This window comes from Acanthochromis polyacanthus, chromosome 1 (genome assembly GCF_021347895.1).
Source record: "Acanthochromis polyacanthus isolate Apoly-LR-REF ecotype Palm Island chromosome 1, KAUST_Apoly_ChrSc, whole genome shotgun sequence".
NCBI lineage: Eukaryota > Metazoa > Chordata > Actinopteri > Pomacentridae > Acanthochromis > Acanthochromis polyacanthus.
This window is the reverse complement of record NC_067113.1, coordinates 30,345,373-30,368,550: the sequence shown is the minus strand read 5'-3', so window position 1 is coordinate 30,368,550 and position 23,178 is coordinate 30,345,373. Positions and strand designations below refer to the sequence as shown.

General features: G+C 36.9%; 1 protein-coding gene across 2 annotated transcripts in view; it reads left to right on the top strand.

Moving 5' to 3' along the window:
• paplna (papilin a, proteoglycan-like sulfated glycoprotein) overlaps nucleotides 1-23,178 on the top strand; it is a 37,154-nt gene that overhangs the window by 1,523 nt on the left and 12,453 nt on the right. Inside the window, exons 2-16 of one of the 2 annotated variants that reach the window (XM_051949326.1) lie at nucleotides 1,735-1,797; nucleotides 2,998-3,101; nucleotides 7,390-7,450; nucleotides 8,112-8,214; nucleotides 8,408-8,538; nucleotides 11,780-11,903; nucleotides 12,890-12,970; nucleotides 13,057-13,229; nucleotides 13,842-13,965; nucleotides 14,086-14,212; nucleotides 14,374-14,439; nucleotides 17,617-17,821; nucleotides 18,617-18,793; nucleotides 18,899-19,049; nucleotides 20,418-20,498. In XM_051949326.1, the coding sequence (XP_051805286.1) occupies nucleotides 1,741-1,797; nucleotides 2,998-3,101; nucleotides 7,390-7,450; nucleotides 8,112-8,214; nucleotides 8,408-8,538; nucleotides 11,780-11,903; nucleotides 12,890-12,970; nucleotides 13,057-13,229; nucleotides 13,842-13,965; nucleotides 14,086-14,212; nucleotides 14,374-14,439; nucleotides 17,617-17,821; nucleotides 18,617-18,793; nucleotides 18,899-19,049; nucleotides 20,418-20,498 (1,765 nt within the window). In that variant the 5' untranslated portion in view covers nucleotides 1,735-1,740. The remainder of the gene's footprint in view (nucleotides 1-1,734; nucleotides 1,798-2,997; nucleotides 3,102-7,389; nucleotides 7,451-8,111; nucleotides 8,215-8,407; nucleotides 8,539-11,779; nucleotides 11,904-12,889; nucleotides 12,971-13,056; nucleotides 13,230-13,841; nucleotides 13,966-14,085; nucleotides 14,213-14,373; nucleotides 14,440-17,616; nucleotides 17,822-18,616; nucleotides 18,794-18,898; nucleotides 19,050-20,417; nucleotides 20,499-23,178) is intronic. The other variant, XM_022221559.2, reaches the window with a different exon arrangement.

The following is a 23,178-nucleotide window of genomic DNA, read 5'->3' as shown; positions in this document are numbered from 1 at the left end:
TACAAGTTTTCCAACTTGAATTCACATTTTACCCAAAAACTGCATGATTTTCTCATTGTGCTTATTGTTTTTACTTTACTGGGAGAAGACTGGGGTTGAGCTGCAGCAGAGAAAACAGAAAAAAACTTTAAATACCAACGTTCATTTTTGCACTTTTGCAGAAACTAGGACGTCAGTTTAAGGGTGGAAAACTATAATTTGAAGTTAATAGAATCCACAGAAGTAAAGTGCCATCAACAAAGTGGAAAGAGAAGCGCAGTGCAGGTAATTTAATGACCTCAGGCTCTTTAAACGTCTTTCACCGTTTTCACACTCAGTGAAAACCAGTCAACACATCAGTTTGTAATGAATTAAAAGTATTGGTTGCAGACTGAGTTTGTGCGTCTGTCATCGTTTTCTGGGAGGTGAGGAATGGTTCCAGCGGGTCCAGACAGAGCAGCTCAGATTACACCATCAAGTTGCTCAATTTTAGTCTTTTGGCTCAGTGACTGTTTGTTTGGGACGACTCCCTGATTCCGGATCAGCCGTCCCCCCCGGTCGCCGTGGGGTAACTTTCCTTTCGGTCGGGGCAGCTGGCGGTCCTGGTTGCAGGTCAGAGGTGGTCTGGCAGCTCCGGTCGACCCCCTTCTGCTTCTCAGGAAACCTGCCATTAGCCGTGGAAAAAAACAAACAAACAGGCAACAAAGGAAACAGTTTTAGCTCAGTTAAGCAATTAAGTGAAGATAGCTGAAGGAAATGATAAGGCTGCTGTTTAAAGAGCTGCAAAAAAGTGTTTTCTTCACTTCACTGAGGCGTATAAATTCACTAAAGTCTAATTTTAGAGATTTAAAATAGTCTAAGTGCTGCAACTAATGATTATTTCACTGTTCGTACATCTGGGAATTATGCTTTTAATGATTGATTACTCAATAAAATGTCAGAAAATAGAGTGTATACTATTCAATTTACTGTATTACACAAAACTAGAAGTCAAACCATTATTTTAACTCAACTGCAGCACCTGAACCTGCAGTGAAATTATGATCTGATGTGGAATTTTAGGAACTAGTTGGTATAAGTGGATAAACTGTGGACGTACAGGATCCTTAAAGTTGGACTGTGCCTCGTAATTTGAGTTTTCGTGGGTAAACATGGAGGTTTATGACTATTAGCAAAATGTGAGGCACTGAAAACAGTCGGTGTTGGTTTTCGTTTGTTTCTACAAACCAAAACATGTTTATTTCTGCTGTAAAGTTGCTCATTTTAACATGGAGGTCTATGAGGATTGGAGTCAGCCTCAAGTGGTCATTTGAGGAACTGCAGCTCATTTTTTAGCCACTTGGGTACAAGTGCCTTTTATTTCAAGCTTGTGATCATGAAATGTTTAAAAAAAATAAATAAATGTAGAAGTGTTTTGGCAACATCTTAATAGATAATTGATCAAATGTTTTCTTCATAAACCACTGAGCTACACACTAACACTGATTTATGTCTGATTTATATACTTGGAAATGTTTTAGGAAGCGCTGCAGGGCAACAGAACAGAGGTTTGCTGACTGTCAGCCAGAACAGAGGAGCTCAGAGACCTTTTGCTTTAACTTTCATTTTGAATGTGTTGGCCTGAGTTGCACACATCCCATCAATTACCGCTTTGCTCGTTGCCCTGGCTTGTTTCCTCTACATGTGTAATAGCCTTTATTAGTCACAGTGACTAACTCTGGGTGCCTCATGACTCTTTTTTTTTTCTCCCCACAGGGAACAATGAAGATGCTGCTTCCTCTGGTAATCCTTCAGCTGCTCCTGGCTCCTGCTTTAACGGTAAACTCCCACTGAAAATGACTACATACTCAGGAAATAACAGAAGCTGCATGCAAGACACCAAACTCCTATAAAACAACTTTTTCTGATTCAAATTTCTTTTTTTAAATGGATGCAATTTATACAGTAGCTTCAGTGTCTCAACTGATGACTCAGTTAGATGATTAGATGACAGAAATGATCATAGAATTCATTTTTCAAGCACATTTTTTGACGCTTACTGGTTCTAAAATGCGAGGATTTGCTGCTTTTCATTCAAAACCTGTGATCTTAATATCTTGAGGTAAGAATTCAACTCTTTGTTGATCAAACGAGACACTGACTGAGGCCATCTTGGACTTTAAGAATAAGAATTAAATGTAGTTTTAGTAACAAAAAGTAAATACTACAGTTTAATGCATGTGTTATGTAGATTAAATCCAACCTTACATAGTTTTTACGCAAACATTTTGGAATTTTGCCAAAATATGTTTGTGTATTTCAATTTAAAGTTTACTTTGAAAATAGACAGCTTTATAATATTAAAATCAATTAAAGCTACAATTATTTTGCAGATATTTGCTGATATTCACACAGTTTTTAGCTTATGATCACGACGGTATTCCACCGTTATTAATGTTTGGCTTCTGGACGCTTGCTGGAATGTTTATGCTGCTTTTTTAGAAGCTTCTTTTTTATAGTTTAAAGTAGTTTAACATTGCACACAGAGATATATTTAAAGTTTCGTCAATGTTGCACATGGTAAGATGGGCTGCATCTTCTACAGTTTAACTTTTCAGTTCATCTCATGGAGACCATAAGCACCAAAATATGCATTCGTTTTGATGTTAAACAAAAGAAATAGAAACAAACAAAAACAACTTCCTCCTCGAGTGTCATTTCCTTATTTTTCTGTATTCCTATAAGCCATAGGAGTCCCATACCAGATGTGTTTCATTTGCTAACCAAGCACAATTTCATAAACTATATGACGTTTCCTTTCAAATAACGTCACATATGCACATTTTGTTCTTATATTTCTTCTGTTATGAGGCTTTCTGTGTGGATACACCAAAATAGGCAAAAATTCTGTTAAAAAGGTGGACGTTAATAGGCTAAAAGTTGAGTTTACAGCTTTAATCTCAGCCTTGGAAACAGTGGATAGACTTAGTTAGTCAGCAAAGAGTATCAACTGAAAGTTTTTTTTTTTTTTGCATTTAGGTGCCTGGTGGAGATTACTGGGAGTCCTGGGGTCCTTATGGCGAATGCAGTCGCAGCTGTGGCAGCGGAGTGACCATGAGAACCAGACGCTGCATCACTCAGAGGTAAATGTGTCCGCTAGTGCACCTAAACACACATGAATACGTGTAGAACCTCAGTCAAGCAGCGGAGGACTCGTGTGCAAACAGTCCCTGAACACACACAGGTTTGTTTCTTTTCCTCCTGCGTGAATAAAAACTAATTGCGAGGTTCACAGGCACAGACTGTATCTTGATTGTTAAAAAAAATGCCTTGAAGTCAGGAGGACGTGGGCTTGTCTCCCATCCAAAACACACTGCAGGGAGGAGCCCTTCACAATAAAAGGACGGCTCAGCGTTGGGTGTTGGCTGCCGGAGTGGATCGGATTGGAGGTTTTCTGTCTGTCCCCTCAGAAGATTTATTGATCTCCAAGTTTTGACATCTTAAACTGTTAATCTGTACATGTTCTGGTTGGTTTCTGGGCCGCTGCTCTTCTGCCAGCTTTCCTTGTAAACGACGTGTTCATGGCGGTCGTTGCAGGAATCCAGCTGGCGTGTTGCCTCATGTAAAGTGATCTGTATTCATGAGCCGGGAAGTGATGTGTGTCTTATCTGCCTCTTTGTGCTGGAAGAATTACTCAGATTCTTTTCTTTAGTAAAGGTTAAATCCTCCATTACCAGCACTCAAGGCCGGATTGTGGGAACAAATCAAGTTCACACAGCGCAGATTAATCGTATCAGTGGCAGGCGAAGCTCTGTGTACCCAACATTCCCGTAAAAACAAACACAAGATAGGATACAGCAGGTAGAAGTACGATGGAAAAACCTGGAAGGCATCTAAGGAAAGAGTTTAATGCTTCAGATAATAAAAGAAAGTTCACGGGAAGGACGATCCATGTGTAATTACTCTTATTGCCAGAAGGGGGAGACAAAAGTTCCACACTGCAGGATTCGGTATCAGCACCAAAATGTTCTTATTGAAGTAAAAGTGCTCTCACAAATGAGTTTCAAAACCTGTTGGGTACACACAAGATAATTCCAAGTTTGTGCCGCACAAAGCTGCATTTACTAGTTGGATTTTTAGCAAATCTTTGCCTTTTTTTCGTGAAACATTCCATAATTTGAACGCCTATAGCTATAACCCTCCAAACTCCAAGCAGTTTATGGGCATCCTGTCACATTTTTACTCACTGTGGGCTCATTTTTTACTGTAAGATAAAGTCCTGCACTGCTATGGAAAAAGAACAAGTAGAGAGAACTCAGAAAATATCTTCAGTATGACGCATTTAAAATATCAGAAATCATCAAAAAAAAGAAAGTTGAATTTCTTTGATTATTTGTTTCACCAAATTTGAAAAACTAACATCTTTCAAAGTGTCCACAGATGTTACCAGCTCTGATAAATAAAATGGTGGCTCCACACATTCTAAATATTTCACTACTTACATTTTTTATTTGTTTCTAAATTGTCTTGTGAACACACTGCCTGCAGTTCAGCCGAATAGTCCCTGAATGTTTGTCATGTGACTGTTGGTCACAGCTGAGTCATTAATGGTTTCTCGGTTGCTTTGAGGAGCATAGAATTTTTTATTTATTTTTTTTACAGAATTTAGCTACTTTAAATGTGTTATTGTTTTCAAATACCGGGCTTTGCAAAAGTTCTGTTACACTTGTTGAGACATTCACGAAAATGAACACAAAGATTTTTTGGTGCAATAAGATAAAACTTTTGGGTGGCCACATTTCTGATTAATATTATCATTAACACATATATTGAAATATTTGGAAAATAAAAAATTATCTTATTGCACCAAAAAATCATTGTGTTCATTTTGCTCACATTTTGCAAGTGTAACAGAACTTTTGCAAAGCCCGGTATTCAAACGAGATATGTTGAGTAAAGTTATTTTGATAAAATATCAAGATTTTTAAGCTTAGATTTGGTTATGTGACTGAATTTTTGTGACATGACTGTAGATCACAGCTGAGTCAATAATGCCTTTTCAGTTGCACTGAGGACCATAGAATTTATTTATTTTTTTTACAGAATTTAATTAGTTTAAATGGGCTGTTTTCTGTGACTATTTAAACGAGATATGTTGAATAAAGTTATTTTAATGAAATATCAAGATTTTTAAGCTTAGATTTGGTTAATTTCACACAAGTTTAGTTCAAGGAGTGTCAGAAAGTTGAAAATCTTTCTTTTTACAGGTTATGGTTCTGATCAATTATGTCATTTTGGTGATTTTATTTTGAAATTACAAGCCTTTCAAACCTACTAGCATTTTTTTTGTTTTGTTTTTTTGAAAATTTCCACTCCTTTGGTCTCTGAACCTCTATTCTAACTTAATATACAAATCAGTAAATTCAGTTTTGTACTCAAAAGTCATCTTTCTGTCGTCAGCTTCATCTTTTATTGGCATTAAATTTGCAGCAGAATGTGGGTGTGTCAGTAGCTGAGCAATAAGTGAGGGAATCTTAGTTTGTTTTTTGAAGACTGATGCCCACCAGGCAGAACATAACCATCTGTTGCTTTAACAAGCCCAAACACTTTTCACTCTTGTGTTTTTCTGCTGTTTTGGTGCATTTATGTGACAGAAAACTGTAGGAAAATGCAGGTTTTTTTATATTATATTTAAATTTAAGGGTAACAGTCCTTAATGGATGCACGTAAAAAGTTTTATAGGAACTCTAAATGCTGGATCTGAACATGTCCATGCAGTCAGACAGTGAGTCAGTGTCTGTTTGTTTCCCCTCTTCAGCTGAATAATGAATAATGGTGAAGTTCTGCCCTCTGCTACCTACTTGGATGAACTCTGTCATATCTTGTCTGCCAGGTTTCGCCTGAATCACGCCTTTTAAACACTGTGATTTCACACGTTGAGTCACCGCGTGCCTTACAGGAACTCCTATTTCGACATTTTTAAATCACTTCACCTCCATCCAGGAGACTTAAACGCTGCGGCGAGGTTATCATTTTGTCTTTTCCAATTCAGTGTTTAACTGCCACTTTCCCCCGCGTCTCCGTCAGGTGTCGCTTTAAATTAAAAGCTGTCGCGAACGACCGTTTTGGTTTCAGTTCTGGCGCGCTGACAGCTAGCGAGGCTTGTTTTCGGCCTTCGGGGCAGACACTTTAGTGGATGACTTAATAATGAGTTGTGGAACAACCTGCCGCCTCACAGTTTACCGACGGTGTTGATGTCGAGGCCTCTGCTGTGCCGAGAGCTCGTTTTCTTTACAGGTGCAGATTAAAGAGGAATGTTGCTTAATGTCAGAGCTGCAGCTTGTTATTTCTGCACACTGTCTGAGCCGTTTTTGCATACGTTCGCTGCACCTACTTTTTAACCATTTCTGTCCGACAACGGTGAGGTTTTAATGAAACTTTAGCCAGCAGAGATGTAAAAGAGGATTTTCCAGCACCACTGAGTCTCATTGGACACAAAATGTGGCTCAAAAGGGCAAAATTTTTACATTTAAATGTCAGTTTACCTGGGATTTTCTGTGTGGAGATTGCAGTTAAACAAAAACAGTTAACACAATTTGCAACAATCTTTTTGAGTCTGTGCACTTATAAAGAGTTTGACCAACAAAGTCCAATAAATTAATTGTTCTTAACTGATATTTTTAATTAACCACCTGCTTGATAATTAGAAAAAGCTGTTCCATCAAGTTTATCCATGTCATTTGCAAAGATGATTCAAGTGTCCTAATAAAAATTACCTTAGTTATGAAGACAAGTTTTTAGAGTGACAACTGTTTAGTAAAATTAAGCTGCTTCAGTGTTTAGTTGCTTTTTCATGTTTTTGTTAATGTAGCTTTTAAGAAATTTAATACGTTCGATAACAAAATTTATTAACTTAGTTTTTTTTACCTGCAGTTGTACATTTGACCAGTAATTTGTAATTTTAAGTGATTAGGACAAAAAGCAGAAAAATTATGTCATCAAGCCAATTTCATTAAGTTACCTCAGTTTGAATTTAGCTTTATTTCAGATAATGTACAAATCTGAGTTGAAATTACATCCAATGCAAAGTAAATTGTAACTCTAACACTAAAAGTCAGGATATATATATTTTTTTTTTACCTCTGCTACTTTTGATTTTTCACTGTTCACCTCTTTAATATGTCTCTTAAAAATCTCCCAACTTTGCTCCAAATGCAAGACAAAATGTCCTCAGTGCTTCTTTAAAATTGAGTCAGTTTATATGGAACATACTCTATATCTGTAGTTTATGATAAAACAAATCCGGCATGGTCAAGGTCCCTGATGATTCAGGGTGAAGTAACCCAGGAGATAATGTGATAACTTCTCTCTGCATCAGAATTAATTTATTAAAACATTTACTAATAGTGTCTCTTATCTGTATTCACACAGGACGGATGGAGGACACAACTGTGTCGGACCAGATAAGTCCTACAGATCCTGCAACATCCAGGTGATAAAACGCATCTGAAACAAATTGTTCTTCTCCTTGACATGTTTATTTTTCATTGCCCACCTCATTTTACATCTCTATGGCCTATTATTATGAGTATACATGTGATAAATCAGTAACATCGCCATCTAAGTCAATAAAAGTATCATCTGCATGTGTGTCTTGTTAAATAAATGAGCCAGAAACTATATTTTTCGACTCTGTCTGTTTATTGGATGTTTCATTTATTATTAAACTTCTATGTATTTCTGCTTTGCTGACTTTTGAACCTCGCCTAGCCGCGCTAGACAACCCACGGCAACGAATTTAATTCTCTGCCAGGGTCGACAACAAAAACCACAACAGTCGTTGAGCTCCATTAGCACCAACTCTGAATAATCTTTCTGTTAACATGTCTGTAATATACTTGAGCTTCACCCATTGACTGTATAAATAAGGCTTCACCGAACTACCGCATCCTCTGATTTCCGGCGCTCTAGGAGCCTATTCGTTGCGCTGATTGGTTGTATACCTACCCAATTGCTGCAGAGTGATTTGATAGACAACCTTTTAGCCCGCCTCCCTCCCTGTCGAGCGTGCCTAGACCCTTGCGTCTTCAGAACATGGGCCTAGCGCGGCTAGGCTATTTTGAACCCTGATATACCCTGTTGTTTCCTCTCAGGACTGCCCAGAGGGCTCAAAGGATTTCCGTGAAGAACAGTGCTCACAGTTTGACGGAACGGACTTCCAGGGGAAACGCTTCAAGTGGCTGCCCTATTATGGAGGTTAGAAGCAAAACATTTGTGTATATATATATATAATTGTTTTTTCATGTGAAATAGGCAACACAATCTGTACTAATTACTGCAGATAACAGTACTGAGTTGTACTTTTGATTGACTTTTCCCTGATTACAAAAACAACCCAGACGGCTGTTATTTCTCGGTATTTCTAAACACTTTAAATTCCCTCTGACAGCTGAGAACCCCTGTGAGCTGAACTGCATGCCAAGAGGAGAAAACTTTTACTACCGCCACCGCAGCGCTGTGGTCGACGGGACGCCCTGTCACCCAGGAAGGAGGGATATTTGTGTGGACGGAGTCTGCAAGGTAAGCTGCTACCGGAAAGGAACATAAACAGGGTTTTCTTCTTGCACAGAAGAATTTCAGTGTCCCCCAAAGAGACTTTAGCCAGGAACAAAATGATAAAAAGTGAGAATGAAGACATTTTTAAACTGTTTTGTTAATTGGGTTGTCATTTACTCGAGTCTTATAGACATTTTTGCTCAACAAATAGAAATAACAGTAAAATGCATGGATTTCTGTCAAGTCTCTGCTTTTCCTGTACAAACACCAGTAATTAATACTGTTAGGCATTGTGACCTTTCCAAAGACTAAGTCTAAGCTAGCAAAACCCTGAGTAAACACTCGAGAGTTTATAAAATCAGAGTAGCAAATGGGGAATTAGTTAGATCTTAATGTACATCATTGTTTTCCACAGTCAAGTCTACTCAAAAATATGTCATAGTCTGAAGACAGAAAAAGTTAATAATCTGAAAACACAACTTTATTCCTTCCTGATTCTTTAAAGAGCCCATATTATGCACCTTTGTAGGTTCAATATTTTATTCTCGAGGTCTCCTAGAAGATGTTCACGTTCTTAAATGTTAAAGCATTGCCGTTGCATCTCTGTGTAAAACGTTTCATTATAGCTTCTGTTTTTGTCACTTTGCTCTGCTTGGCCACCTGCAACAGCAAAAGTAATGGAAATTGTGGATATCTGCAGCCGAATTACAACTACCATACTAGTATTATTTACACTTTCCGATATCTACATTATAATTTTGAATGGTCCTAATTCTAATTCAAAATATCTTGAATACCTTTAAACTCAAGATATCTATATTGTCCTATTTAGATATCTTAAATTAAGTTGAACTGAAATTATGCCACAGCAAAATGTAATTAAAGATATCTTGAATTAGAGTCAAATTTGTGGTAAATTTCAATCACGAGTCTCTAATAAACAAAGCTCTTGTTCTACACAAACTCTTTGCTGATGATGTCCTTCTGTTTCATGGCAATTTCTAACCACAGCCACAGCTATTACTTCTGTTAACACTGTTCAGCTGCTTTTTGCTTGATCAATATCCAGTGGGAAGTCCCACATGAACAGAAACCTGCACAAGTCAGGGTAGTTATAAATGATGTTTCAAATACATGCAACTTCTTTTGACTTGTCGAAACCAAATTACAGAGATTTTGAATTGTTGTTTTGACTAGTTAAATTGGAAAACAAGTTCTCAGACAGTAAATGTTCAAATGGCTCGTCATAGAAGTTGTTTTAATAAAAAAAACAAAAAAAACGTGGAGCTGCAAGGAAACTGTTAACTTTTTGTTTACAGGCCAAAGTAGCTGCTTTATACAAATGTGTTACATTGTGATGTCACAAAGTAACTGAAGAAAAGCCTGGACTCCAAACCAGGCATTTCAGGCTGGTAAGAAGCAACATTTTCAGTGGAAGAAAATCACTTTATAAGAATATCTGAGATCTTTAGTCTTAAAATTTGAAGTCTGCAAACCTTTTATATGCACAAACCTAGAACTTACTAAAGGCAAAGGGAAAAAAAACTTACTAGGGGCTCTTTAAGGAAAATGAAAAAGCAGCACAGATGTCGGGTTTATGTCTCATTTTTTCCTTAATGATTATGTAATGTAGCCTGAGGAGGCTTTTTTTTTTTTTAGCTTCTTAAGTCCTGAACTCTGCAAACATACTTTAAGTCTGGCATAAGATTAAAAGTTTAACTAGAGATTTAGATTTCTTTTGTCCCAACATGCTCCTGCTGATGTCTCCTCAAATCCCCTCAGGGAAGACATGTTTGTATTCCTGACGTTAACATGTGATCTGTATCTGGATTTCCCATCTGGACAAGAAAACACAGGTTAAAGAAGGAATAACTGGTTGACGTATATTTGGAATAACATGAAAACCAAATGGAAACGCAAAAAGAAAGTTATTATGATGCATCTCAATCAGCATGTATTGCCCATAATTAGTCATTTTAATATGAATGAACCAAATGGCAAGGTTTTTCTAGATGGCAGCTCAAATAATGTTATATATATTATGAAATCAAATCAAATTCTGAAGGGCTGCTAAAACGCTAAAGGTCAGATTAAAGCAAAACTACAACCAAAAGTGTAATCTGAGTTGTCGATAAGGTCTAATGACAGGATTTATTCAGTAAATGAAAGCAGGAAAAGTCTCTCAGAGGTTGAGTTCACATCTCCAGCTCACAGAATCCCCTCATTAATCAAATGCGACACATTCAGCGGAGCCGAGCAGCAGGATCAAAGATTACTTTCACTCTGTGCTAATGTCAAACACTTCTTCTGTTCTCGCTCTTTTCTCATCTAATTCCTGCCGCAACCTTTCAACCCCTTCGTCAGGAAACACCTCGACTGTTTAACCTCCGACTTCACGTCTCTGTCGCCTCCTCTGACAGCAGCAGCTGCCCAAAATCCACTTTTTTTTTTTATCCCCCGCCAGCCATAGGCACGGAGGGGGGTATTGGCGTGGGCACGTCCGTCCGTATGTCCGTCCGTACATCCGTACATCCGCATTTTGTTTCCGGAGCATATCTTTGAAACTACTTGAGGGATTTCATTCATATTGCACCCAGGCCATCTCTATGTAGTGTAGATGTGGTTTTTGGGGTGTATGACCTTGACCTGATTTTCAAGGTCATAGTGAGGCACTCCAAATATTTTTTGGTTTCCGGATCATATCTCACAAACCACTTGAGGGATTTCATTCATATTGCGCACACTAAGCCTCTTGGTAATGTAGCTGTGCCTTTTGGGGTGTATGACCTTGACCTGACTGTTTTTGTTTTTGTTTTTTTTTTAATTGTAGTGAAGATGTATAATTTTGTAGGTGTATCATCCAGTATAAATTATTATTTCTTGCACTTAGGGGTACTATATATAAGGCTGGGGATGTTTTAAGCGGAGCGTGTTTATTTAACGTTATTGTTGCTTTGTTTGGTTAAATCTCAAATTGTGTTTTTTTTCATCCTGGTTTTGGGATTGGATCAAAGATTATGTTCACAGAAAATGTTGAAAATCTGACTGAAATATTTAAAATTCATCATTAATATTGTGTTGTTATTTCCAGTCAGAAGAAGCCTTTTGGTCACATATAAAAAACACTGTAAACCATAATTTATGTTTAGCATGCACATTTTTGGGGTTTCACTCGACCTGAATATTAGATATAAAACAGAGATTAGCAGTTTAGCTGCAGTTAACATTATGCTCCTAAAATGTTCCTTTATTTTCCCTCCATCAGCGCCTCGGCTGCGACAGCATTCTGGACTCTCCTCAGCAGGAGGACCCTTGCCTGCAGTGTGGGGGCAACGGACAGTCCTGCTACCAGGTCAAGAACAGCTTCAACGTACCAGACCTGACCACTGGTACGACCAACTTTATACATTTTGGTGAACAAATGATTTCATAACTCGATACCTCACAGCAGCACAGATGTAGATCTTTGTCTCCGTCATCCTCAGTTTAAGATGAACTTTACTGGTCCCTCATTGGGGAAATTTACATGTAAGAAACAAATGAGATACGAAGAAAGCAGGGCAAGAAATAGAAAAGCACAATAAAGCTATAAATCAACCGACCTTCAAGAGAGGTTCAGTTGATTTCTACTGAAATTCCGACGATTACCATGACCTGGATGACGGAAAATCTACTCAGAGTAAAAATGAACACAATGAGCGCCTTGCACGTGGACAGATGAGGCATAATGGAGTGTGCAGGTATACAATGAGGTTTTAGGATCATTGATAGACAAACAAACCCAACCAATGCGCAGAAAATAAACAAACAAACAACTGATGACTGACCGACCGACCAAAAAGAATCAACCAAACAACTGAAAACAACCAACCAAAAACAAAAAACCAAGCAAACAACCAATCAACCAAAAACAACCAACCTGATGATTGATCAACAAACCAACCAACCTACCAAAAACAACCAACCAACCAATCCAAAACAAACTGACAAATTGCAAACAACTAACCAACCAGCTGAAACAAGCAAACTGAGGCAAAGTTATAAATTTGCGAGAAAATACCTCACGTGTTGCTTTTTCTCACAAATGTGACTTTAATCTCACAGAATTTCAGATTTTCTTTTCACAAATTTGTGACTTTATAGTCTCAGAGTGTATTTAAGTCAACACAATGTTACTGCACAGAAAGAGCTGCAGGAAAACACATCTGGAAGAGCTATAAAGACAGAAAACATATTTTGTTGTTGATCTGGAAGAGAGACAAAACATACTGTGTATGATTGTTGTTGGACCGTATACATGGGACCATGTTTCAAGATGTTTTTACACTTCAAAAGCATTGTGTTGATCTCTTATTCCATTTATTTTCCATTTCAGGCTACAACCAGATGTTCATCATCCCTGTTGGAGCCACAACCATCAGCATCAGGGAGACTGTGGCCACTCGGAACTACCTGGGTCAGTTTAGATAAGGATAGTCAGGGTTCTGTGTATTTCTGTAGCATTTTGAATTATACCTAACTAAAGTTCAACTGTACATGCAGCCATCAAGAACCTGCGTGGGGAGTACTACCTGAACGGACACTGGGTGATTGAGTTTTCCAGGTCGACTCCCATCGCCGGCACCGTTCTGCACTACCAGAGAGGAGCTGAGGGCGACAACGTACCCGAAAGCATCATCGGCCGCGGACCCACCACCGAACCACTGGTTGTTGAGGTAAGATCACACACTACTGACTATCACACTTTGATTTATGTTGCCAAATCTGCTCAAATTTTTAGATCCCTTTCATTATACCCCACAACACAAAAACAGTGGAAGAAACAAACACCTCAATTATATATTGTCTGCACTTTGCTATCTTTCTGCTATATGGGAGAAAAAAACTGAGTTGCTTGTATTTCTTTAATCCAGTCACTTGGGCAGAGCTAAGCCCAGGATACAGTGATGGTGCCTCTACACAATAATGATGGTGGGAACTGTTTTGATGGAACATTTGCATGCAGGGAAGCAAGTACTGCCAATTAAATGTGTAATTTACTGTAAGAATCAAGCAGGGCAGCCTCATTGAGGAATAAAAATCTTAGCGAACGGGATTTTTGAAACTGGGAGCACTAAGATAGTGGACAGAAAAGAGTCAAACAATGACATTAACAATACTAATACACTTTATTTCAATGACACCTTCCAAAAACCAATTTGGGAGCTCTCGCTGCAACTGTCAGGTAATCATCATCTATCTATTCACTTCATGTCTGAACAAAAGAACTCAAAACTACTGGTCAGTTGATTGATTACTGATAGTTATTTAAAACTGTATCTTCTCAGCTCATCAGCCAGGAGCCCAACCAGGGAGTGGAGTATGAATACTACCTTCCCAACGGACGCTCAAGAAACGGATACTACTGGAGCTTTGGCTCTTGGTCTGCCTGCAGCAGAGAGTGTGGATCAGGTCAGATTGAAAACCAGAATGTTAAACCTTTCTGTGCTGATTTAGTGCTTTTATTAGCAGATTTTCTTTTATTACCCATTTCTGTAGATAGTAAAACTCCTCCATGTCTTCCTTTTTTAGGCTACCAGTCTCGGTTGGTCTTCTGCACCATCGACAACGAGGCCTATTCTGACTATCTGTGCGCTTCTCTGCCAAGACCAGAGACCAACCGTACATGCAACCCCCATCCATGCCCACAAGTCCGCAGGTAAACATTCAAACTTCTGATTAAATGTGGGACATGATGTAATATTTCCCACAAGGTCAGCAGGAGTTTTACTTCAATTCTGTGCTGACGAGTTGAAAAAGTTCCAGAAACACCTTCTGGAGCAGCTTGCTGACTGTTGTTGGTGTTATGATGTCTGAAAGGATGGCGTACCTGTATCCACCACAGTTGTGGAGATCCTCAGAGAGATCCAGAGCCTTTGTGTTCAGGTAACCAGGTTCTGTGGTCGTACTGAAGCCTGAGCTGAATGCAAGGGGAGAAAAAAATCACAGTAGCTCTCTTGATTAATCTCCTTCGTTTTCGTACATGTCAACCTCTATGGATGCCCACTTGTATCACCGTCTGGTAAAGTCCTTAAAATCTACGGATATTAAGATTTATTGCCCAGAAACTTTTTAACCCTCTGAACTACAGTTTATGGGGCTTTTTAACTCACATTTTTGGTCACTGTGGCCTCATTTTTCACTGCAACACAAAGTCCTCCACCTCTATGAAAACAGAACAACCATGAGAAGGAGAAAGAACTTAAAAATGTCTTCTATGAAGTATGACACACTTAAAATGCCATAAATCATAAAAAATGTAAAATTAGAATAGAATTTGTTTAAATACTTGTTTTACAAAAATTTAAATACACTGGAATCAGCATGTTTAGCATCTTTTAAAGTACCAACATGTGTGAGTAACATTGAAAAACTAAACAAATGGTGACTTTGCATACTATAGATAAATTACTATTTAAATTTTTGATTAGTTTCAGTACCTATTTTCTATTTACTCTGTGTAAACACTGCCTGCAGTTCAGCTGAAATATCCCTGAATTTTTGTCCTATGACTGTTGGTCACAACTGAGTTAGTCAAAGCTTAATGGTTGCATTAAGGAGTGTAATTTTTTTTGTTTTTACAGAATCATTTTATTGCAAATTATTAATTTTTGTATTTTTTAAAAAGTCATATATGTACTATAAAATCAAATGAATTTGATGTCATTCCAATTTTAACCATAAGTTTGTTTATTTTTCCTGATTAAACTGCATAGTATAAGTGAGTATTTCAAAGGCTGTTGGAATTGTGAAAATCCATGTTTTTTTTCTATTTTTACAGTTTTTGAATCTGATAAATGGCGTCATTTTGGTGATTTTTTTTTTTTAATATAAGGGTTTTTACAGGGTTTTTAGGGTTTTTAGGGTTTTGACAGGGTTTTTAGGGTTCAGAGGGTTAAATCCAAAGTGCAGCAGAGGGAGAACCAGCCACACAGGAAGAAATCTGATGGACAACTTTATGGTTTTAAACCTTCCAGCACAACAGAAGCTGCTGATGCTGTTTTTTTTCTGTAATCCGAATTATTTTATTTACATCCATAAGACATTTAAATAGCAGAAAATCTGTCTAATCTCAGGGCGTTCCTAAAAGTTGACATGTCTGCATCTCTTTCTAATGGACACCTGGACTCTAGAAAGTGCTCAAGTAGCCATAAATGATCCAAAAATTCACTAAATGTTGGTTGGAATAACAATCTTCTTCCTTTTTTAGTGGTGTTTGACTGTAGTGTCTGTGTTTAGAACGAAGCCTGTTCCTCCGTGTTCGGCGAGAACGAAGGCGAAGGGCAACTGTCCAGCTCAGAGATCTCATTTCTCCCTACTAATGATCCTATTTTGTTTTAGAAACACCGATTTAAACATGATTTAATGCCAGACTTCCATCCAGAACCTCTTTAACCCTCCATCCTGTGTGCTCCTGTCCTGATCTCTGAGCTGAGCTGCTGCCTGGTGGCTTCAGTGATCTGTAAAAGTGTAGCTGATGGGTCGGAGGTTGTCACGCTGAGGTTGTTGTGGATCGTGTAGCTCTGAATGGGAGACGGCAGCAGTAAACAGCAGCAGCTTCACTCAGTGACTCTCTGGAATTTCCTGCTCCTCGTCTTTGATGCTGCTGCTCAGAAACCTGAGAAGTTTCAGAAGGCCGAGAGACTGTCTGAACAAACGCTGCATGGAAGAGAAAGAAGCAGATACTTAAGTAAAAATACCAGTATTTCAATGTAAAAGTAATTCATTACAGCTAAAAAAAAATGCTGCCAGAAAAGTTACACTGCAAAATATAGTGTATATTTAACAAAAATATAAACAGCTGTAACAAAAGATTAATATTACAGCATCTGGGAGACACAAAAAGATCTAGTAAAATAAGCCTTTCACAAAAACAGAATGATTTTCATCATAATGACAACATTAAAATGTTGTAGAATAAATAGATCTGCACATTTTAGAGGATAAAGGCACATATCAGAGCAATTTGAAAGCAGGAAATATACAGTTTTGATACACAAAGATGAGTTTTTAATGGTTCAATCAGTGACCTGACAGATGTTGAGCTTAATATTCAATTATTGCTGAAATAGCTCAGCAAATATCCAGTTTATGGATATGACGATGGATATAAAATGAATTTACATCAACAGCGTGATAATTTATCATTTAACATGTAGACATCTTTTTTCCCCCAAAATGAGCATATTGTAATTATTATTAATAATAATAAACAATAATAGTAATAATATTAGTAGCGATAATAATATAACAATATTAATATATTAAAATGTAACATACATATAATAAAATATAATAATCACATATTAGATATTATCCGATTGTTATGTTATAATACTCAGTTATTACGTAAAAATGCCAAAAAAATGTTCTAAAAACCTTTCCATTTTGTGGTTTTATTTGGACATTTCTTAAAAATATATCATAATTTTCCATAATTACAATACATTGAATTTACATGAGATTGTGTGTATTTTTTTTTTTTTTTAGCTTTCTGATGTTTATTGAATCCTATTTGTGTCTATAAAAGCAATGCAACTACAGATACTATACTCTTACAGTTTAAGATTGTCTTTTTTCTGTGACATTTTGTCATAAATTAAAAACAAAAAAGCGTTTTGTAGTTTTAATTAGGCAAACAATCAATTTGAAAATATGTCAGAAGGACTCTGGGGAGCTGCAATTCACATTTTTCTCTATTATTTGGCGTCTTCTAGAATACCTGATCCATAGATTAGTCAATAATGACATACTTAATACTGGAAACTTTATATTAGATGAATAAAAACTTTACTTTAGAGCCTCACTAGCCTAGAATTTTTATTACCAAAGCGTTCTGTTATTGATCATGCTCAGAAGTGTTTGTCTCTCAGTTAAAGATGGAAGTCTCAAATCAATCAATCTTGATTTGTTGATTGAATGTGAATAGTTTTAAAATGAATCTCCTCCCATCAGTAGCACTATGTAGTACTGTAGTATTCACAGTTAGTAGTAAAACACAGTAGTTCTGTCTGTTTATGCTGCTGATGTAGTAAAGATACTGACCTCTGTCTGGTTTCTCAGCTGGAAAACCGGTGAGTGGAACGCCTGCTCCGTCACCTGTGGCGGAGGCTCTCAGGTGCGCAGCGTTCAGTGTGTTTCCCATGATGCATCGGGCCCCCGCGTGGTGGAAGACGCCGTTTGCGCCGCCTACGCCGAAGCTCCTCCCACTCTGCAGACCTGCAACATGCACAAATGTGCCGAGTACCGAGTGACCGCATGGAGCGCCGTGAGTCAAACTGAATACAGCAACAAGAATAATAAAAAATAAGAATATTAAGATCAATAACAAGCTGATATTTGGGAGTAGATATTTGATTCATGAAAAGTTTTTGGAGCATCTGTGCTCATTTATGAACTCTGTTTTCCCAGATGATGACTTATATCCGACATATTTTTGTCCACCGTTTAGAAAAAACTGTAATCTCACAGCAAGGGTGCCAGAAAACCAAAAAGTGAAAAAACTAAAGAACGCTGCAACATTCCAAACTTGTGAGAACCATGAAAATAGAAGCTGATTTTATTGCACAAAAACCGTATTTTACAGTCACACAATCTGTAAAATAAAACTTCATTTTTTTTTAGAATCTAATTATACACATTTTCCCTTAAGATGTTGTAAAATATCTGTAAAACATGTATATAAATATATATTTTACATATTTAAATTTGTAATTTTACATTCAAGCAGTGTCAAATGTCAAATAAAGAAATTAACATTTGTAAAAATACAGATTTCTGAATAGTCATAGTCTTAGCCTTTTCTTAAATCAGATGTTACTTCTTTTTTTTTCTTCTTTTTTTGTATGTATCTACAAGAAATCAGTCAATCCAAATCTAAATGTAATGATTACATGAAAAATAGAAATTAGAGATGCTGCCACCAACCTTTTCTTGCATGGAGAACTCTGGTAAATAACACATTTGTCACTTTTTTTCTTGTCAAAAGCAGCTGTGATCCCTATTGTTATGTATAATCCGTGATCCAGTCATCTGTGTTCGTACATTACCTGTGTCTCCTCAGTGCTCGGTCACCTGTGGTCCAGGTGAGCAGACCAGAGAGGTGACCTGTGTGGGTTCAGGAGGGATGAGGCTGGAGGAAGCTTCCTGCAGAACTCTGCTCCGTCCGTCCTCCGTCCAGCCCTGCCAGATGTCCGTCTGCTCCAGACAGATCAGCTGGCATGTGGGACAGTGGGGTCTGGTGGGTGGGAGCAGGAATATTCACCGTCCTGCACAGTGTCTGCATGGCTAATTTCATGTGTTTCTTCCTGTTTTTCAGTGCTAATCTTTCCCTATTCTCCCTCAGTGTTCTCGTAGCTGTGGTTCCGGCTCTCGGGAGCGTCAGGTGATCTGCTCGGACCAGGAGAGGAACCTTTATCCTGTGGATCAGTGCAACGCCCAACCGAAACCCACCGCAGTGGAGCGCTGCAACTCCCAGCCCTGCTACAGCCCACAGGGTGAGAACACGCACAGAACACATCCTGTCCGCCTGTTTTACTCCACTTTTGCTGTCCCAACACTGGAGAATTTGTCCTCCACATACCATAGATACTGTAATACTGACATTTGCGATTTGTTCCCGTATTTCCTGAGTTTTTGCTGTCACTTTACGGTTTTGCTGAGTCATGGTTTTGGTCTTATTTTTCAGCTATAGTTGTACCTGTTTTTTACTTTAGCATAATTTTTGTAAATAATAATAATATACGTAGTTTATCTTTCAAATAACAGCAAATATCTGTAAAATAATTCTATGTTTTGCTAATTTTAATATAGTTTAAAAAATGGTATAATTTTACAGTGAAATGTTGTTTTAAAAATAAAATAATTACTAATTTTAAAAATACAGATTGTTGATATGGACTTTATTCATAGTTTGGGGTGTTTTTTTTATTTTTATTAATGGTTAACATATAAATTAATATATTTTGTCTGCTATCCTACTGGAAAAAGCTGTGAAATAACGATTTTTTTTTTTTAAAGTCACTCACCATTTCACAATCTTAAATCTATAGAATGTTCTTTAAAATCACGGAAAACACTGTAAAATAATTAGATTTTTTGCCAATTTAAATATAATAAACAATAGTGTAATTTTGCAGTAAAATCTTTTAAAAAAAAAACAAATTAATTACTAATTGTAAAATGCAGATTGTTGATATGGACTTTATTGCAAATTTGGGACATTTTGTTATGGTTAACATGTAAATTTGTATTTTTTTGACATAATTAATTGGATATAACGATTAAGAAATCATCCGCCATTTTTCAATCTTGAATATTCTTAATTGTTCTAATAAATAACAGCAAATATCTCTAAAATACTTGTATTTTCTGATGATTTCAATTCATTAAAAATTGTGTAATTGTATGATCAACTTTTAAAAAAGAACATAAACATTTTTGATGTAGACTTTGTGTGTTTGTTTTCACAATTTTTTTAATGTAAATTTAGACTTTTTTCTGTGTTTTTGCTAGATATTAACTGTAACTTAACAAAACTGGAAAAATCTGTAAAAATAATAGCAAATTGTTAAAAAGCGACTGTTATAAATGGTTAATTTTTTTTTTTTTTGCAAAAATGCTGACCTTTTCATCACAATTCCTGCCTTTATGTGTAATTAAGCATATAAAATGATGCAATATACTTTAAACAACTGTGTATTCAGTAAATGCAAGTTGCTCTTTAAATGATTTATAAAGGCAGAGATAGGAATCAAGACATGAAACAGTCAGATAAACACTGTCAGGCTCTGACACGGCGACGCAGTGACGTTACAAACCGTCGTCTCATTGTCGTGTGTGGTTTTTTTTGTGTGTGTGTTCAGTCGTCCCCAGCCTTCAGGACCCTCGAGGACACGACAGCAGTCAGACTGGCTTCCAGCTATATGTGCCGGATCACGCGACAGGTTAGACTCTTCTCTCTCTGAAGCCAAACGGCAGCAGATTACACCCCCTGTCAAAAGGTTTAGGACACTTTCTCATTGAAATAAAGTAGATCCTGTCCTACAACTTTTGACAGGGGGTGTATCTACCAGATTTGGTACACATGTGCAGCACATCAGGCTGAACAAAAAAGTCAGTGACAGCCACATTCCAAACCCAACAGGAAGTGAGCTATTTTGCGTTGAATGTCAGATTTTGCCCATTTTTCATTTTTTTCTAGAGCGAACTCCTCCTAAGGGGAAACTCCAATTCTCCTCAAATTCGGCCAGTACATACAGGAGGCCTTAATGATCCAAAGTTATTAAAAGCTTTTTCCAATGTCAAAGGGCGTGTCTGTGGCGGCCTCTGGAATTTTGATCCTTCGCCATGAAATTTCAAATGCTGTGTAAATGCCCTGAACATGCTCCAATCTGCCTGAAACTTTACATGTATGATCAGAGTCCTGCCCTGATCACATCCATATGATGAAATACACCCCCTGTCAAAAGTTGTAGGACAGGTTCTACTTTATTTGAATGAGACAGTGTCCTAAAACTTTTGACAGGGGGTGTATGCTCTGGTAGCTGCTATCAGGAATACTGAGATAAATCTCTGAAGGTCACACATGTTGATGAGTTGTGAGTTTTTCCTGCAGCCTGACGGTTCTTCTGCAGGTTTTCCTTCCTGTTCGGATCCTGCTGAAGGTGTTCTGATATAACTCCTGTCACTTTGTCCCCGTCAGTCCCCCTCCGTCCCTGCACTAATTATCCACCCTGATTGACATGTTTTCAGGCTTCCACGGGCATTGTTGGCCTGATTAAAATATTTCCGGAGCACTGAAGTGTGCTAGCGCTGGCGTTTCTGGCATGTTGGCCACCATGTGCTGTCCCAGCGCTCAGGAATGTCACATTTTGGAGGTCTTGTGTTTATTCTCCCTGTGAGATTATTTACTGTGATCGCTGGGACTTTATTTGTCCATAAACAAATGGTTTGGAAATGTAATAAGAAGTGTTTTTGCGTTCTTTTGTGCGGCCTGTGAACACTCGCCGTGTGGCCTCCAGCACAATAAACGTACAGTAGACGCTGTTGTAAACATGCACAGTGGAGTGTGAACTTCTCATCTATTTACAACACTGTCAACTGCAGGAGGTGCAGTATGCATGTAAATGACACTGTACCATTATTACCGCCTGGAAAAACCTTGTTTTCCAGAAGGTATGGTTTTGAGCTGCATGGTCTTGCTTGCTTGTTTGTCTGTAACAATATGGTTTCCGTGAGATAACTCGATAAAATATTGATGTAGCCTCACCATATTTGGTACACAGGTGTACCATAATAAGATACAGGTCAAGTTCGCATTTGGTGACCTTGACCTAATTTTCAAGGTCACAAGGGTCATCTTTGTAAATGTGGTGTCCGATGTCACTGGCTCATGTCCATGACATACAGATGAACTCGCCGGGCGGTCCAAGTTTGGTAAAACTTCTTGTTTGTACCTTTGTTTTTACACTTTTTTTACTTTATTATAATTATTTACAATTTTTAATTAATAATATGCATGTTTTTTCATTCGAACAGCGAGAAAAATCAGTAAAATAATGTAATGTAAGTTTTTCTTTGCTCATTTAAATGCAGAAAAATTTGTTTAATTTTCATTTCACAATATAATTTTTTTTTTCTTTGAAATAACAGCAAATATCTGTAAAACAATACTTTTTTGCTGGTTTAAATAGTGTAGTTTTCTGTTTAACTGTTGTGCAAGTGCAAATTACTATTAGTAAAAATAGTTTTTTTGTTGTGGATGTGGATTTTTTTTTTTTTACAGATTACATGTAAATGATCCTTTTCTGTAATTGTACAGGATATTATTTGTAATTTAACAAAACTGAACATTTTGTAAAATAATACTTTAGTGTAATTTTTACGTTTCCCTTTTTCAAATAACATTTTTTAATTATTATTATTAATTTTATTTATTTTGCCATGATTACTTACAGTTTAATATACATACTTTTTATTTTAAAAAACTGCAAATATTCAATTCTGTAAAAACATTTTTGAAATGGTTACTAATCCCAATGTTGTCTTGTTCTTCTAGGTCAACGTGTACATTTTATATTTTTTTCAGTGACTGTTCTCAATCATATGTACAGAGGAAAATTGTAAAATAACACATTATTATTAGTTATACCTTTTAAAAAATGTAATCTTTTTTTACATTAATATATTAGTTCTATTTACCATTTTAAAATGCATAATGTGCAGATTTTTCTTTCAAATAATGGCAAATAACTGTAAAATAATAATATTGCTTATAATTGCATTTAAATAGAGTAGAAATATACATTCAGGACATTATCTACAGTTTTTAATAGTTTTTTATTTTAAATTTTGACTTTTTTGTTATTTTCCTAGATATGATCTGTAATTTAATAAAACCGAAAATGTGTGTTCTTGGTTTTTTTCCCCCCAAATTCCTGCTTTTGTCTCATTAAACGTAGAGAATGGTGCTTTAACTTTAAAAACAGCAGCTGGACAACCATAATTTTTATAATTTTTAAATTATTGATATGCACTGTTTAATTTTCAAATAATGACACATGTCTCTAAAATAATGATTTTTTTTTTTGGTTAGTTTTTTGCTAGTAAAAAAAAGTTTAAAAA